General features: G+C 39.8%; 2 protein-coding genes across 2 annotated transcripts; one reads left to right on the top strand and one right to left on the bottom strand.

The window, feature by feature from the left end:
• Nucleotides 1–9518: 9518 nt before the first annotated feature.
• On the bottom strand, nucleotides 9519–13028 carry hagh (hydroxyacylglutathione hydrolase). The gene is made up of 9 exons (XM_062452219.1): nucleotides 12864–13028; nucleotides 12126–12304; nucleotides 11956–12020; nucleotides 11669–11786; nucleotides 11200–11308; nucleotides 10833–10936; nucleotides 10636–10737; nucleotides 10448–10527; nucleotides 9519–10252 (listed from the first exon to the last, which is right to left on the bottom strand). The coding sequence occupies exons 1-9, from the start codon at nucleotides 12934–12936 to the stop codon at nucleotides 10153–10155; spliced, it is 930 nt and encodes a 309-aa protein (XP_062308203.1). The 5' UTR covers nucleotides 12937–13028; the 3' UTR covers nucleotides 9519–10152.
• A 290-nt stretch (nucleotides 13029–13318) lies between these two features.
• fahd1 (fumarylacetoacetate hydrolase domain containing 1) lies at nucleotides 13319–14709 on the top strand. The gene has a single exon (XM_062452227.1). The coding sequence runs from the start codon at nucleotides 13407–13409 to the stop codon at nucleotides 14067–14069; it is 663 nt and encodes a 220-aa protein (XP_062308211.1). The 5' UTR covers nucleotides 13319–13406; the 3' UTR covers nucleotides 14070–14709.
• The last annotated feature ends 2678 nt before the right edge of the window (nucleotides 14710–17387 follow it).

Below are 17387 nucleotides of genomic sequence, written 5' to 3'. Positions count from 1 at the left end.
CTGCAGCGTATCATCCGCACTGCTGAGAAGGTGATCGGCTGCAATCTGCCTACCCTCGAGGACCTGCACACCTCGAGGACCCTGAGGCGTGCAAGGAAGATTGTGGCCGACCCCTCCCACCCTGGTCACTCCCTATTCCAGCTACTCCCCTATGGCAGAAGGCTGCGGTCCATCAGGACCAAAACCTCACGCCATAAGAAGAGTTTCTTTCCATCTGCTACTGGCCTCTTCAACAAGGCCAAGGACTCCCATTGACATTCATTCCCTTATTTAACTATTATAAATCCATCTAATGGCAATTCAGTATGCATAAGCCACTTTATCTCAGTATCCGATTGCACTATGTTGACCATTCACGCTGCTCATTATTCTTATTTTTATATATATATTTTATTTTATATTTAAATTGTTGTATTCTTAGATTGTTTAGTTCTTAGAAATAGTTAAACTTTTGTACTTTTACTTAATTTAAGATCTGTATATGTTTAGTGTTTTGCACCTCCCTGCCACAGTAAATTCCGTGTTTGTATAACATACATGGCGAATAAACCGAATTCTGATTCTGATTCTCTGATTCTAAACCGAAGAACAGTTTCTCTTCCGTTTTCAGATCAGGTTTTGAACCACTTAGGGTGAGTACAACTTTTTTATTTGGCATTGTTGAAGGAATGTTCCCCGGAAAAAGACGTTGACTTTGCTTACTATTGCGACATGATCTTGAATTGGTTTATTTCAATGGAGGCACAAGAATCGTAGCTTTCCAATGATGTATAACATGTGTAGCGTCTAAAAAATATATTTGTTAGAATTTAGTGCGTCGTAACTGAGGGAGGGGGAGGCAGCATTTTTGTCACGCGGGCGAAACAGGAGCGTAAACAGTGGGCGGAGCCAAAAAATGCCCTATCTACGTCATTTCGCCCTATCTACGTCAGGTCACTGAATGGCTCCTCCTGCTGTACTGTTATTGTAGCCTACATCAGCTAGCTAGCTAGCTTCAGGATGTCTCCCACCACCCGCAACTGCATCTTCCCTGGATGCAAGAACTACAGCTGCGCTGCAACGCCATTTAAGTTCACTATTGCTAATGAAAGGAAAAATAGGTGGATGGTTTTGTGAAGAGACACGCTCATGGAAAGCTTCGGATAAACTCCAACAGCCGCCTCTGCACTGACCATTTCACAGCGGACAGTTTTAACATGGACCAGAGACAAACGGGGTTCACCAACACACTGCTTCTCTTGCAGCGCGGAGCCGTACCGAGCATCGCCCCTCCGGCCGTTCATCCTCCGGTCGCACCTGGACCATCCACCGCCGCCAGCAGTTCATCACTCAGTTCTGTGTGCTTGTTATAATTATACTAAATAACTTTTCCAGAGGTATCTCTGCTATGAGTTAGTGCAAACCGCTAAATTGATATTAGGCTACTCGGTGTAGAATGATGGTATTTTGGTGAAATGGTAGCTAATGTGTTAGAAGTAGCCTAGTTGGAGAGCTCACTCACTGTCTGCTGTCTCTGGTGTCCATTTTTACTGTTACAGCTCAGGGGAACATTTCATTTATATGCATCTGTATGTTTCACTCATTGAACAAATAAATACTAATTCTATACGGTTTTGATCGGCTTGACATAGCGTCCATTATCTGGGTCGGAGGTAGGCACTAGGCAGCGAGGGGCGTAGCTTCAGCTCCTTCAGGCGACACGCCTCCCCAGTCTCAAGGAGAGAAGACTGCTGATTTGTTCACGATTTCAAAGCCTAATTTAACATACTTGTCGGTGTTATTTTTTCATTCGAATTTGGATGGGTAGTTAATAACACATTATTCTGTGATGTGGCGAACTTAAAACTCGTTTCCAGGTCCACTTTACAGGATCTTTAGATAGCAAGACGACATTGAATTAATATTGATTTTCCATCTAAATCATCAGAATGGTTGAGATTGAAATCTCAATGCTAAACTAGAGAGGGTACAATTTCTGGGGAAATTGTAGGGTGTGCTTGCTTGCGTCGGTTGCACAGGGGTCCGTTTTTGAATGACATTTTTACAACTGATATTTCTGTATATTTTATATAAAAATGCATACTTATTATTTATAAAGATGACATAGATTTAAAAGCATTTTTTTTTGCTGCTCATTTACAACTGAAAATACGAGTGAAGTGTAGAATGAAATAGATGTCTTCTCATTTCCCCTGCAAGAGGCAGCCTCATCGTTGAAACAAAACGAATAAATTGGGCAGACCGGTGTAAAAATTGACCTAATCTCTATGATTTAAACGTCATTTTAAGTTTTTCCCTTCTCATGATATTTTCAGGCATTTAGCCTACTCATTGCATTCATTCATTAATAAAGAACCCCCTTTGAAGATTATTCTAGACGTTACCCGGCAGTAGAAGATGGAATCGCGATTCAAACAGTACCATCTGCTAACTGAAAATATGCCCCCCAAAACGTAAATAAGCTTGACATTTATTTAGTGGAAAATCGCTCATTCATAAAAAGCTCACTGGTAGCGATCATTGTCAGTAACAACGCAAAATGCGATATAGCCCTGTGTGGAGAAGCTGCCCCGGTAAATTGTACTACTACGGTACAGTACTAGACTACTGCTGTGTTCGTCTTGGTAGCGATTGCGTTGGTTGAATTGGATTTAACGTTCCGTTGTACGGTTTAAGCTGAAATTAATTATTTTCATGAACAGATTGACAACGTTTAGGCTGTGGCAATGAAGTTCAGGTTAGTAGTTAGATAGACTTTTGATTTAAGTAAGGGGAGTGCCGAACATGTTCTGTCGCCGTTTGACTTCCTAAACAGCTGTGTAGTGTAGATGTTTTTGTAGTGTGTCTCACGTAAGCTACAGCGTTGCAGTGAGCTACACTGGTTTGAAACCACAGGTAATGGTAATTTCACCAACAAATCGTTTACTAATGTCAGAATAAACCCTACAACGAAAATGTATATGTGAGGAATGTTTATTTTAACGATTGAAAACAGATAACGCTACATCATAGACCACTGTAGTATGTGTTGCCCGGGCAACACAGGCTAATGTCATGATGCTAATACTTCAGTGAAATAGTACTGTTTCCGAAAGTAGATGTACTTCCTTAATAATATCAGCTTATACTGTACATTACACATGACAATTGTGTGTCATATCACAAAGTAAAATGAGTAAATAGTTATCACCCTGGCCTCTTTGCTTGTGGCGTTTCTGCAGCTGCCTTGCAGTAAAGCTATAGTTAGCCTAGCTATCCCCCAAGTTAACAGATGCGAAACGAATGTTCTGCCAAAGGTAGTCACGCGTGTTTTCGTGACGGTAGTGACGTTAGTAACGTCAGTGACTGTGGCTAGCAAATTAGCCACCGTTAGCTTCACTTTTCGCCACAGAAACTTAACTTCAGCTTAAACCATGCAACGGAACGTAAATTCCAATAGAAGCAACTCAATCGCTACCAAGACGAAACTTTTGACACCTACTTTGTCTATGTAGGCCAAATATTGACTGAGTTTTAGGGGGGCAAAAAGAATAATAACTAGAAACGGCTGTTCCTGCGAAACAGCAGTGAGAATGCTGAAAACCTGAATGGGGATAGCTGACCATGCTAAAAAAGCGGAAAGTTTTGAACATTTAGTAGAAAGTTATAAGCTGAAGCACCTGAAAGGTATTTTTGAAAGGGGCTGGAGCTGGACGAAGGTATAAAACTACAGAAAAGAGAAGAAAAATTAAAAAAGAGAAATAATTCTGAAGATTTTGAAAATGTAGCAGAAAATTATTTGCTGGAGTTTCAAAAGGCCTGAAATGTATGTTAGAAAGGACCTGCAGCAAGATGAAGGCAGAAAAGTACAGAAAAGAGAAGAAAATGCAAAAGTATGGCAGTTGGAAGGTACTGCTGTGAAAGGTATTTTTGAAAGGACCTGGAGCAAGATGAAGGCAGAACACAGAAGAAAAGAGAAGAAAAGAAAAGAAGAAGAAAAATGCAAAACAATAAGGGCAAAAATTCAGAAAGATGAGCTGCAGGAAAATGTGAAAATTTAGCAGAAAACCAGTTGCTGAAGTCTGGGTTGAACGAATTTGAAGGTAAAAGGACAACACTGGAATGACTTGAACTTGCTGGAAAAACGTAGCAACCGTTGGTCATTGGCAACAGACTGGCAACATTTCTAACCTAGAATCTAGGTTTCAGGTTCAAGGTGGAGGAGAAACTAATCATGTGTGCCTGCACACCCAGCCCTGTTCAGACACTTAATTTAAGATGACATAAAAATAAAAACTTTTAAATTCAATCACGTCACATTACGTGACTTTGTTGGTTGTGCAACTGCAAAAGCTACTTGAACTCAGATTAAAATGCTGCTGCAAAAAAAGATGAACTACAGTATTGTGGGTATTAAATAAGATCATGCTACATCTAACCAGTGGATCATTTCTTGCAAGTGTTGTACAGACTGTATTAACACCATAGGCGTGAACAATGCATGCATCGTCATCGTCTCCATCTGACTTTAGCCGAAGCGAAGCTAGAGAGAGGATGCATTGGGAGATTTCCTATAGTAAGCTAGATACTGCTTCAAATTGAAAACGGAGAATATATTTGACTAAAGACAAGTTACTTAACATCTGTGTTCAATATCGTCAATTAAAAGTAAAAACTTTCCAGTTACGAAGCGTTTGTTCGTAGGATTAACGCCAGCTGCAGCAAACACTTACCCCAGCCCCGGGTTGGCTGTTCGTGACGGTCAGCTATGACAGTCTTGAGCGTCGATTGTTGCAAATTTCTGTGAAACTTGCTAAAATAAAAACGATCTAGCTAGATTATTTTTCCCCTTCAGCTCAATGTACATACCTTGTTTGGCCAATTTGGTCGATTGTGGAAAAGAGGTCGAACCGTTTTTAGTTATGGAGAGCCATTGCGCTAGCTCGACTATAGGAGAGAATAACCGAAATGTAGCTAGAATCCACACCTCAAACAAGATAACCTAGACGCAAAACTGTACGTCCAATCCAAAATATAAGGATATTTTCCGAGACCCAAGACTCTGCCGAAACCAGATATATTCTTTATATGTCTGTGCAGTCAGAAATATGACTCTACCTGCAGTTTCAAAAACGTGTTCCTTCTGCTTTCCTGGTGCGTGTTTGTTTGGTTGCCACGGCGATGGCGCAGCTGTGATAGCTAACGAGCTAGGCAGAGAGAAAAACGAACATTTACCTAGCATCCACACCTCAAACAAGTTGACCTAGACACAAAACTATACGTCAAATCAATAAAATGAGGATATTTTCCGAGACCCAAGACTCGAAATCAGAGATGTCCTTTATATGTCTATGCGGTCAGAAATACGACTCTATCGGCAGTTTCAAAATCTTGTTCCTTCTTGCTTTCTCTGACTGATTTTACTCACCTCTCCATTGAAGTTAGTGAGAGAATTTGAAAGGCTGCTCTCGCTTCAAGGCTCATAGCTGAAAATCTGTAAATGTGAGCTCTTTAGTAGTTACATTGGCTGAAAGAGGACAATTTTTCCTACATTTTAAGGTATAACTTGTTTCTGTAAGTTAAACTATATGAACGTTAGAGGAATTTGTTTGACAAATTAGTTGAATATCAGAAAAAGAGCAGCCAGCAGAGTGTGCCACTCTGCTTGCTGCTCATTCATAAAAATCAAGAAGGAGCAAACATTTTAATGTATTTCAAACTGTCATAATTCAAAATTGGCTGAACATTTGAAAAAGCTGAATCATTTGGGAATAGCTGAACGTCTTGTGAACATTTTAAAGGTTGAATGGTGTCTCTAGCTGAAAGTAAGCTGAAGTAGTTACGTTTGAAAGAGGAGGAAGCTTTTTAATGATTTGAAAGGATTTACCATTACTTTTAATGGGAGAATAATTTGCACAAAAACCTTAATGTCTTAAAAAGTATAAAAGTGAGAAATACCAAAAGTCATAGCCATCATCTCCTGAAGGAGCTGAACGTTTTGATACAAAAGTTGTAGGAATCGGTTAAAGTATGCAGAACGAGTTAAAGGCCAAAAAACGGCGGAAGAACTGAGAAGTTGAAAAGCAATAGTGAGAATGCTTAACAGCATTCTCACAATAATAAAGAGAAACAGGAAAACAATAGTGAGAATGCTGTTAAGCATTCTCACAATAATAATATATATGTGAGAGAACAAAGGTTGTGCCCTTGCCGAAGGCAAAGCACACCCAATAAACGTTGAATCACTTGCAATATCGATGAAACATAGGGTACATTGGAATAACATTGATTTATAGTTGTCCTGATTAATTGATTAAACATCGATTTGTAGTTGACCGGGTAAACAGCAACGATGTTAAAAAGTCATTGAATTATAGTTGACTGGGAAATGAAAAGATGATTATAGAGCTAGTTGACCGGGAACAATGATTGAAAAAGTCATTGAATTATAGTTGACCGGGAAATATGATCGAAAGGTCATTGAGTTATAGTTAAACCGGGAAATATGATCGAAAAGTCATTGAGTTATAGTTGACCGGGAGACCATCGTTTGGTAAATCAACGTCAGATGAATGTTCTTCTCATTTGTGGATCCACATCAGGTAAGCAGAATATTGATCTAATGTTAAATTGTACCAAATGTAATATTCGCAGACGTTTATCGTTTATTTACATTGTCTATGTTAAATTCAGTCATAGTTTCCATCAATATTTCATTGTTGAATGTGTATAGCCAATTTACCAACTGTACTGTAGCTAGCTAGTGCTACAGTAACGGCTAGAGCTATTTCTAGTCCCTCGTCTGAAATGTGGATATAAAAAAAACCCCGTTATGACAAAACATTGTACTTTAATAGGTAGATACATACCAAGCCCAAAACATTCCGGCTTAAAAATCCAATGGTTATGTCGGGAATCGTCATTTTCTCAATTTGGTAGAGCTAGACTGTGCTAGTAGAGCTAGGCTAGTCTACCGGCGTCATCGACAGCCCAGCCACTTTCAATAGAGAAATGTCAAGTTTGACGCTGCACAAGACAATTATGATAAGCTACACTTTGTTAGTTTGAGATAGTGTTTAGATATATCAATGTAGGAGGCTTCTTTTCTTAGTTGCTGTGGCAAATCTTTAACAAATGAATGTAAGAAACGGTCGCGACTGTAATGGGGTGGAACGTTGGAAAGTTTGACTGCAGACTTGATTACACAGAGAACATATTCATCAGCATAAAAATTCACAACTGAAAGTTATAACTTTGTGTTTGTTTGTATGTTTTCTGTTTTAGATGCCCTAACTCAGCAAATGGGGACAGGAATCTAAGAATTTGCATTTGCCCAGGCCGCAAGAATGACTTCGCTATGCCCCAGACAGGATGGGTGGGGGTGGACGCCAAACAGAGCAGGAGTGAATGTTTTTTTTTTTTTTTTAACCTTTTCATGTTCCTGTTAAATTTGCCTGAAAACGCCTAAACAGTATACCCAAAGTAAATTGGAAGCTGTTCTTGAACCATTTGGAGTACATGCATGTAAATGATCTCTTTTGAAAGCTGACACTCTGAAGTTATGTCCCCTGTTGTCAGGACCCCTGTCAGTCCTTCTAGTGTTGAGTAATAGAAGCTTGAACACAAGGAAAGTGAAAATTTCTATTTCCGCCTAGATTTTGTTTTGAAAACAGAGGCCTGAATAGGCCTAGAGGTGGTAGGTATTATCTGGAAGACTAAATTGGACCACAGGTTGAAGCCTTACCCAATTCAAATCAAAAGTCAAACATAATACCACAATATATTCATATTTGACACATGTTTTTATAAGAGTACATCCAGGAATTTTCTAAAAGGGTCTTTTGGAGACTCCAAAATGACCCTTTGTAACCAAGGTCAAGGTCAAATAAAAAGGTATTATTTTTCATAATTGTTATCTCTGGCCCATCTCTGGTACTTAGAAATATCATATATAATAGCTAAATCCCTAATTAGTAATACTGAAACACAAAAACTGAAGCATGAACACATTGGAGTGCTTTATCTGATTCCAAGGATTGGCGCACAAAGAACACTGATTCTGTCAACCATATTGCGCAATCGACTGTTATTTTGAAGGCTCCACAGACGCATACAAATGAGGTATTGGCATTTTCAGCTAGCTGTCAGCTACAAGGCTAACGAGCTAATTTCAGAGCCAGTCGAAGCCAGTTCGAGAAATTTGTTTAGAACGAGTGTGGGGGGCGGGGGGGGGGGCGGGGGGGGGGGGGCAGGACGCACAGACCTAGTTGGCTTTAGAGGGCTGTCAACGGGGCATGGAAGCTCCTATTGGGTCGAACAAGGTGTCAATCAAAAGGGGAGGGTTCAACGGACATTTTGAGACCTTCATTTTGTAAATACTCCGTTGATAAACTGGAGAAAATAACACTTTTATGTGAACAAGTTGTTTCTTCCGTCGGCTAACTTGCATAATGAAACAAAGGATAATGGCTATTCATGAACGTAAAACATTGTATTTGGACGAATTACTTTACATGGTTAGATACTTTGAACCCTTGGGACTTACGCAGATCAAGTTTTGATGGCATGATTTGCACACCTGGACCTATTTGAACAACTTAGGGTGAGTACAACTTTTTTCTTTGGCATTGTTGAAGGAATGTTCACCGGAAAAAGACGTTGACTTTGCTTGCTATTGCGACTTGATCTTGAATTGGTTTATTTCAATGGAAGCACAAGAATCGTAGCTTTCCAACGATGTATAACATGTGTAGCGTCTAAAAAATATATTTGTTAGAATTTAGTGCGTCGTAACTGAGGAAGGGGGAGGCAGCATTTTTGTCTCGCGGGCGAAACAGGAGCGTAAACAGGTTTTAAACAATAATAAATATTTTTTACTAATATAAATGGTCTTTTTTCATTTTATCACATAAACCTAATGTCTAGGATAGCCTTCATAACATTTATCCTGGCTGTAAGCAGGACATTTTCACCTATATAGCCTGTTTTATGTGGTTTAATATCGATTGAAATACCATTGAAGTCATGTTGATCTTTAGTTAGGTTATGATTACAACGTTGTTTCAATAGTAATATTGGTGGGAATACCGTTAATATCGCGTTGATTTGGGGTTGTGATTTCAACGTTGTTTCAATATGAAATAAGGGTGCAAAATGATGATGAATCATCAGAGTCTGACATTGGTTCAATGAAATTAGCGTTTACAGTGGAATGTTGATTCAACGTAGTTTCAATGAAGTTTGCTATCTGGGTATACACTAGAAGTGCATTTGGTAATTTATCAGTAGGCGTAACGACCTCCGGCGCAATTTAAACGGTATTTTCTAACAAATATAAAGCGCAATTTCGTCAATGAATTGTAAAATTACCTTTCAAATCCTGACGATATCCAGAAATGACCGCTTACAGAAATGCACTTAGGCCAGAGTCGATAACAGCATTCAAGGTATTTGTAGGCTACATTTTAATCGAGCAGGATTTTTTATTTGTTCTAGTCTTCTTTATACTCACCGTGGAAACCCATTTGCAGTCAAAAATGTACTGAAGACCAACACCTCATGTGCTTTATTGCTTACTAGAACTGCATTGTGGAAGACAAAATCAGGACTTTCGTTTTGACACCCTATTACAGCACTAGACCTATAACTACAATATTTAAGTAAATAATCAAAATAGAACGTTTGATGAGAAAGCTTTATAAAGGTACAACAAAGACGTATCACAACTGAGAAAATAACTTTATGAAATAAAAGCTCAAATAATAATGTGCAAACTTAAGATTGCACATATTAAGACATTTTACCAGCTGTCTTCTGATTTTCAATTTTGTATGCACAAATTGTGAACATTGAGCATTTAAATACAAAAACTAAAATGGTATGCAATCAAAATTTAGCAAACCTTAAAAGGTTTCAACTGATATAATGAAACATTTGCACAGGCCAGCAGATCATATTAAAATAAATTAACATTTGATCAAATCACTTCATAGTAATCAAATATAGTTCAAAATGTTTGTTTGGGCTATATTTTTATATTAGTTAAGCAATGAAATTTAGTAAATACAGCATTATGTGTGACATGTAATATTTTCTGCAGGCATAACAGGAAACAATACAAGTGTATAGTAGTGAACCATATTTTTTAGATTTCTTTAACCCATTGTACATCCATCACTCCTTGGGAACCTTGAAGCCATCTTTCTCTTTCCGGAGACTTCTCATTGTTTCGATAGGGTCCGTTTGTCCAGTATGGTCTTGTACTGCCTTCTCTCTGAGGTAAAAATAAATGAAATGTTGAAGTTTATCTTGCACATGTGCACAAGCACACACACACCAGTCTGTGGTACCAGTGGCCTATCCACATTGGTAACAGTACGATTAATAAGCCTACAACACAAACCTTGGCATATCGTCCATTTAAATTTGTACCATGGAAGAGAAAGTTCTTACAAATTGTGTCTCTTACTTTACGCGCATAAATGGGTTGAATGAGAATTCATCTGCCACTGTGGATGGGATGGTGGGTTCTCCATTGCTGAATTTCTCCTATGGTATCAAACAAGAGCAAATCGCTAATGCATCGATTGCCTTGAGGATGACAGACAACTCAACCCACAGTGTTATGAAATACACCATTACATTTATAGTGCATACCTTTGCCCATGCAAGCTTTTTCAAAATTACTTCATTATCCGGCTCCACGTGTCGGGCAAACTTCAGATTGTTGACAGTGTACTCATGACCACAGTAGACACGCTGGAACACAGAACACCGTAATTTGTAACATCACAAATTGTAGAATTGTTTGATTTCATGGTTCTCATTACGTAGAGCAGCAAGAGTAGAATTACCGTTTCAGGAGGCAGTCGTCCCAGGACATCCACCAACGCCCTGTACATCTGCTCTGCTGTACCCTCAAAGAACTTCCCACAGCCAGCCACAAACAGAGTGTCACCTGCACACAAGGAGGTGACACCCACATCATGGGTTAAAGGTCATATGTGAGAATCAACTGATTGGGGAACATTAAGTGACATTGTCAGCTACTGGGTGTGACTATGCTCATGATCAGAACCAATTAGGTCTGATCTTTGGTTTCAACTTATGGCTTGGTTTGCCTGGGAGGTTAACAACATATCCAGTTCATTCACATTGTACGTCAACACTTTATTTTTTTTATTTACAAGGGAGAGTATCTAAATAGACGTGACAGTTTACCTGTGAAGACAGCTGGAGGTTCAGTGCTGTTGTTCTTGGTCACAAAGTAGCAAATGTGACCGGTAGTGTGACATGGTGTAAACAAACACTTGACACTTAGAGAGCCAAGCTAGTTATGAGAAGGAAACAGTGTTAGATACATCTGATCGATTCAATCCTATGGACAGGAAAGAAACAAAAAACAGAACTTAACCCTCGTGCTGCCTTCGGGTCACATGACCCAAAGGTTCATAACGAACCATCGTTGTGTTTACCCAATTTTACCCAATACAAAAACAAATTAAAATAATTTTCTTTTAACCTTTGCAATGTGGGGGGTCTGAGACAGCCCAACGGTTAAAAGAAAATGCTTCACTTTGTCTTTGTATGCGGTAAATCTGTCGCAATACGACGGTGGGTCACAATGACTGATGGGTCAGAATGACCCGAAGATAACACAAGGGTTAATTGAAGGTAATAATGGAATTACTTTTAAGGTGTTGGAGTGTGAGACTTTCTTGGAAAGGGCGTCCACCCTGTCATCTCCTCCATACACAGTGAGCCCAGGCATCAATCTCAACATCTTCTCATTGCCACCTGCATGGTCCCTGGAGAAGGGAGGGAGGGGGAGAAGGGAGGGAGGGGGAGAGAGAGAATATGGTTAATCTAATGTCACCATACTCTAGCCCTGTTCTACATAAGTATGATAAGTGTGATTCCCATTACGAGTGATGTGGGCCACATTGAGTTTACGACTACGTTAGACTGACTTCTTACCAATGGTGATGGGTGGTCAGGACTGTTGTGAGCTTCACTTTGTGCTTTTTGACAGCTTCTAAAACCTGTCAAGACAGAATACGGAAATTCAAAAGAAGAGAGGGCTAGTTTAAACCCTTCAATCTTAGTGAGTTAATCTAAAAGAAGACATTTTAAAATACAGGACATACCTTAACTGGTTCCACAGGGTCAACAATGGCTGCTTCTTTTGTTTCCTCATCAATAAGTAGGTACATGTAGTTGTCAGTGAGCGCAGGCAGCAATTCTATCTTCATGTTGCTCTGCTCCACCAGCAAAGACTTTCTTAAAATGGGGGTGTGAAGAAGGGCTGCTTGGACCCGCAAAGGAGCTGCACACAATATACGCATTTATATAGGATTAATATGGTAGGACAAAGACGTGGTAGAGGTATAAGTAATATACAGGTAAACACTGCAGTGGAGTTGCATTGGCGCTAATTAATTATAGGAGTCTAATTAAGACAAAATGCACTTTCTCCTAATCAAGTACTCTAACCATATCAAAAAGAATCACGCAGACGTATTCTTAAAGGAGACCAGTTCTCTGCTAGACATAGTCTGGGTGTGATTTTTGCAATTCAACAGAGGCAGTTCATATGCTACTATTTACTAATAACTGCATCGTTTAAGAAATGAAATTGGCGCACAGCAGTGAATGAAGTCTACGCCTAGACTTTGCCAGGAACATTCACATTTTAAAGGGGATGATGTAACACTGAGATGATGCTAAACGCTAGCCTGCTAGTGCTAGCAGACAGTTTTGACAGCTTGTCTGTTTCCAAAAGAAGGAAAGCTAACCGCTAGCAACAATGGCAGCTTATAGAACAAAGTGTAGGGCAATGCAGACGCAGAATGTAGATGAAACATAATGGCATGTTCGAAACATACCAAATGTATGCGTTGTCGTCGCTCCAATAACGCCAAGAGTGCAGGCACCCGCTATCAGTGACCTGAATAACATAGCAACACTGTAGCTGTTTGCTAATATATTGCAATCGCATGTTCAGGAACCAGAAAAGTTTGGTTTTACGCACAGTACCGCCCCCTTTTTAACTTTGACCTGGTAAACTACACCAATCCCAGTTAGAGGAGTAGCACGTGTAGGCTTGTTTATAGGCTGGTGAGGAGTCATTTTTCTTTGCCTGTGATGCAGGCAATACGCGCTTTACGCACGTATTATTCTTCTGTTTTTACTCAGGCATAATCATATCTTTTAAAAGTAGTAAACGATATCATCATGAGGCATCCCTGTCAAATAGCCTTCTAATGCAGAACATGTTTCCTGAAATAACTATAATACTAGATTACATTTATAAAATGTTTGTCCCTTCTGTCATTCCTTACTTTTGGGGGCGAGGCATACAGCTACTAGACTAATGTAGGAAGTTATCTGCAGCCGAAGGTCGTTCTGGGAGAAAATTCCATGTCACAATGACTACACGAAATGTTTCTCGGTTTTGGGAGTGGGGACGGAAAATAATATGTGTTGGTAGAAATTATGCGGACCACGCCAAAGAACTGAAGAATGCAGTCCCAACAGAGCCTGTGCTGTTCCTGAAGACCCCATCAGCATACGTGAGAGAAGGTTCCCCTATTCTGATACCTACATATTCCAGTAACCTGCACCATGAGGTCGAGTTAGGGGTTGTTATTGGTAAAGGGGGCACGGCAATATCTCAATCCACCGCTATGGAGCACATCGCCGGTTACGCGTTGTGCTTGGACATGACTGCCCGGGACATCCAGGACGAATGCAAGTCCAAAGGTTTACCCTGGACTCTGGCTAAAGCATTCAACACCTCCTGTCCCATTAGCGAATTTATCCCCAAAGAGCGGATTCCTGATCCAGGGAATATCAAGTTGTGGCTCAAAGTAAACGACCAGCTTCGTCAGAACGGCTGCACGTCCCAGATGATCTTCTCCATCCCCTACCTCATCAGCTACATAAGTGAGATCATCACCTTGGAGGAGGGTGATCTGATTTTAACAGGAACACCCAAAGGGGTCTCCAGCGTACAGGAGCATGATGAACTTGAGGCTGGCATTGATGACGTTGTCAGCATGACTTTTAAAGTTGACCGAGTAGGCTACTAGCAAAACGAATATTTTAAGGATATACAGTTGAGGAATGAAGTGGAAATGGGTTTGGTGGAATTTTCAAAATATTTTTACTCTTTAGACTTGAAGGAATTGACAAATATGGGCTTGAACTGAACGCTTATTTTATAAAGCTTCTGTTCAATTTGGGAATGTTGACATTTTGTGGAGTTAATTTCTACATTTTGGCACATAACTTGAACACTGTCACAGAGAGTAAGAAACCAGTAGAGGGCATTGCTCCCCTTAACAATCAAGAAATGGCTTACATTAAAGTTGAGAAGATTATTAAAACATGTTATATTATCCTATGACAAAGATTTACCAGATCCTATAAATATATCTCATGATTGATGCAAGATGGAAGTGATTAAATTAATGATGATCCACAACCAATGATATTGTCTGATTGTCCAGTCTCAACACCTCCATCCCCATAAATAGGAATGATGTCACTTGAATCCTCATGAGATTAACATTGTAACACAGTACAATCTTTTGTTGTGATTACAAAACCATGTCTGTAGTATTTTGAACTCTACAAACCGTAGGGAAAGAACATAAAGGGTATTCTGTGAAACTTCAAATCTAAATCATCCTCCAGAAAAATCTGTCACATTAAACATCACTACTTGTAGATTGTTGTAAGCTTCCCTCGTACTGTCTCAAGCATGTCACAGATAACGAGTCTCTGGTGTTACAGATACCATACTGTATATACCCTAGTAATTATTATGATTAATATATTGGATATGTTGTCTCCCTTGAATCTTTGCTGAGTGATGCTTTTCATTATGACAGCGAACAACATTTATCTGACAGAAGTTATCTGTCCTTTAAAGACACAAGACACTTTATTGCCTCCATCGTCTCCCAACTGGTCATTCTTCATCACTGGCTTCCTACAGGACAATCAGCTGACTGGCCATGTACACCATTAGCCATATTTCTTAAAACAAATACCCTGTTTTCATACCCTCTTTCCATGTAAACATCAAGATGTTAAACTTGTAGAAACTCTAGCTTGTTGCTTTTCACTTCTAGCACAATGTCAGATAGCTCCTCTAGTTGATTGCAGCCTTAGGCACAATGTTCCTCCAGCGTACCAGGAGATTGGTCAGGAGAGGAGGTAAATAAAGACACTAATAAGACTTTTTCCAGAGGTGTTTGACATCTGTTCAAGGTTCAGTTACACTTCTCCCACATGCCTCTCTGGTTCAGGATCAATCACAGCCTTTCTTGTCCCAAGGCTGTCTCATGTTACCTGAGTCTATGCAGCCTTGTCTGCACATAGACAATCTTCCCACACTGCCCAGGCATACTATGAACACACCGAGCCATATGCCCCCTAAGGCCCCCCAGGGGACCAGAAGAGTGCCTATCAACAGAACGACTGATAAGCACACAGGTTTTCATCAGGGAGTATAGGTCTGACAGTTAAATCCTGGCCTACAATATTTAAGAATGGAAGTGTAGCCGACTAGCTTTCATCACCAATAGGTATTCTTGGATGTAGCCTAGGTCTTCATGTCCTCACAGGTGTCACATGTACATGAGATATGATTCATGGAGTTCATCTTACCCATGTGGCTGTGGGTATTATCCCCTCTTAGGCCCTGAACAATGGGTTCAAAGCTGGAGTTGGGAGCTTGCTGAGCATTCAGAGGGAAGAATGACATGTTGTCACCACTGAGAGGCCTGAGAAGGTACACTTGACTCGGAGTGGATTACCTGGTGACCGCAGTCCTCAAACCCAACAACACACACCATACTGACAGCAGAAATTATGTCATTCAAGATATGAATTCAAGCCAGAATGGAAAATGGAAGCATTCAGTGATAGTGAGAGGAAGCAGTGAAGTAGCTTCATGAGGTTAATCCCAATGTAAACCAAAGGATTCACAATATAATTGAAACGATTGAATGAAATCGCTTTGCATTTTTTTCTTTACAAGAGTATATACTGTACATACACCATCATAAAAGTACTATTTGTTGAAGAAATGTCAGTTACCTTTTCATTTGAAATGCTTCTCCCTCCTGCGTGTGAAAGCAGGGGTGAGCATGGACTTTTCAAGATGACGGGCCTGCTGTCATACCAAGGGCAGCAAGATGCAGTTTCGTCTTACAGACTCTCTCTCTGTGTGTGTGTGTGTGTGTGTGTGTGTGCGCGTGCGCGTGCGCGTGTGCGTGTGTGTTACTCACAACACCTTAACCAATCCTCCCTACTCATCAGCTCTTCACGTCTAGACCGCAGAGGTACAAAACTGGCTGTAGGACATTTGTACTCTTGGGATCTCTCACACACAAGGGTTTTCTTTGAACAGCAAGGTTTCACAATATTTATTTCTTTAGTTAATTTATGTAAAAGGCACCATGCAAAATTTAAAACGTAAAAAAAAAAAAAACACCATTTGATGCATCATACCAGATTATAGCTTTTAGCTAATCCAATTGTTGTCCCTAATGTAGTCCTTATTTGCATTTGTAGTCCCTAAAGTAATATATAGTGATGCTGGACAACATCTGATACAGTTTTATGCAAAAGTTTGGGAACCCCTGGTCAAAATTTCTGTTACTGTGAATAGTTAAGTGAATAGAAGATGAACTGATCTCCAAAATGCATAAAGTTAAAGATGAAACAACATTATAAGCAATATTAGTGTATTATTTTTGTTTTGTACAATTTGACTGAAAAAAGGAGCACCATGCCATAGTTTGGGCACCCCAAGAGATTTGAGATCTCAGATAATCTTTACCAAGGTCTCAGACCTTAATTATCTTGTTAGTGCTATGGCTTCTTAACAATCATCGATAGAAAAGACCAGGGGTCTCATTTATAAAACTGTGCGTAGGATTCTTACTAAAAGTGTACGCCAAAAGAAAAAAAATCCGATTTATAAAACCGTGCGTACGCACACCTGTAAGCAATGTTCCCTTTATAAATCACAGACTACCCACAAGTGTGCGTACGTGAATCTGCATTTTACCCCGCCCTGAACACGCCCATTTTTAACCATAAATGGTCAACGCAAAGCACCTCATGAATGCTAATCCAGTATATTAATGACCCCGGCATGCGATTGTTCTTCACGGTGAATCATGGCGCTTGACAACTTCTCAGACACTGTTAACCTATTGGTGGAGGCCCGAAAACCACATTATTTGGTGGCCGTTGGATCACCAATAAAAAAAAAACAGTGCGAGTGGCGTCAACTGTGCCAGTGATACCGCAAATCGAGATACAATTTGAAAACAAAAGTGTTTTGTTATGAACAAGTTGTCTATTGAAGTCTGGACTGATAACGAGGACGT

The sequence above is a fragment of the Osmerus eperlanus genome, chromosome 2 (assembly GCF_963692335.1).
Source record: "Osmerus eperlanus chromosome 2, fOsmEpe2.1, whole genome shotgun sequence".
In the NCBI taxonomy this organism is placed as follows: Eukaryota; Metazoa; Chordata; class Actinopteri; order Osmeriformes; family Osmeridae; genus Osmerus; species Osmerus eperlanus.
Note: the sequence above shows the minus strand (reverse complement) of the source record. Positions and strands in the feature narration are given on the sequence as shown.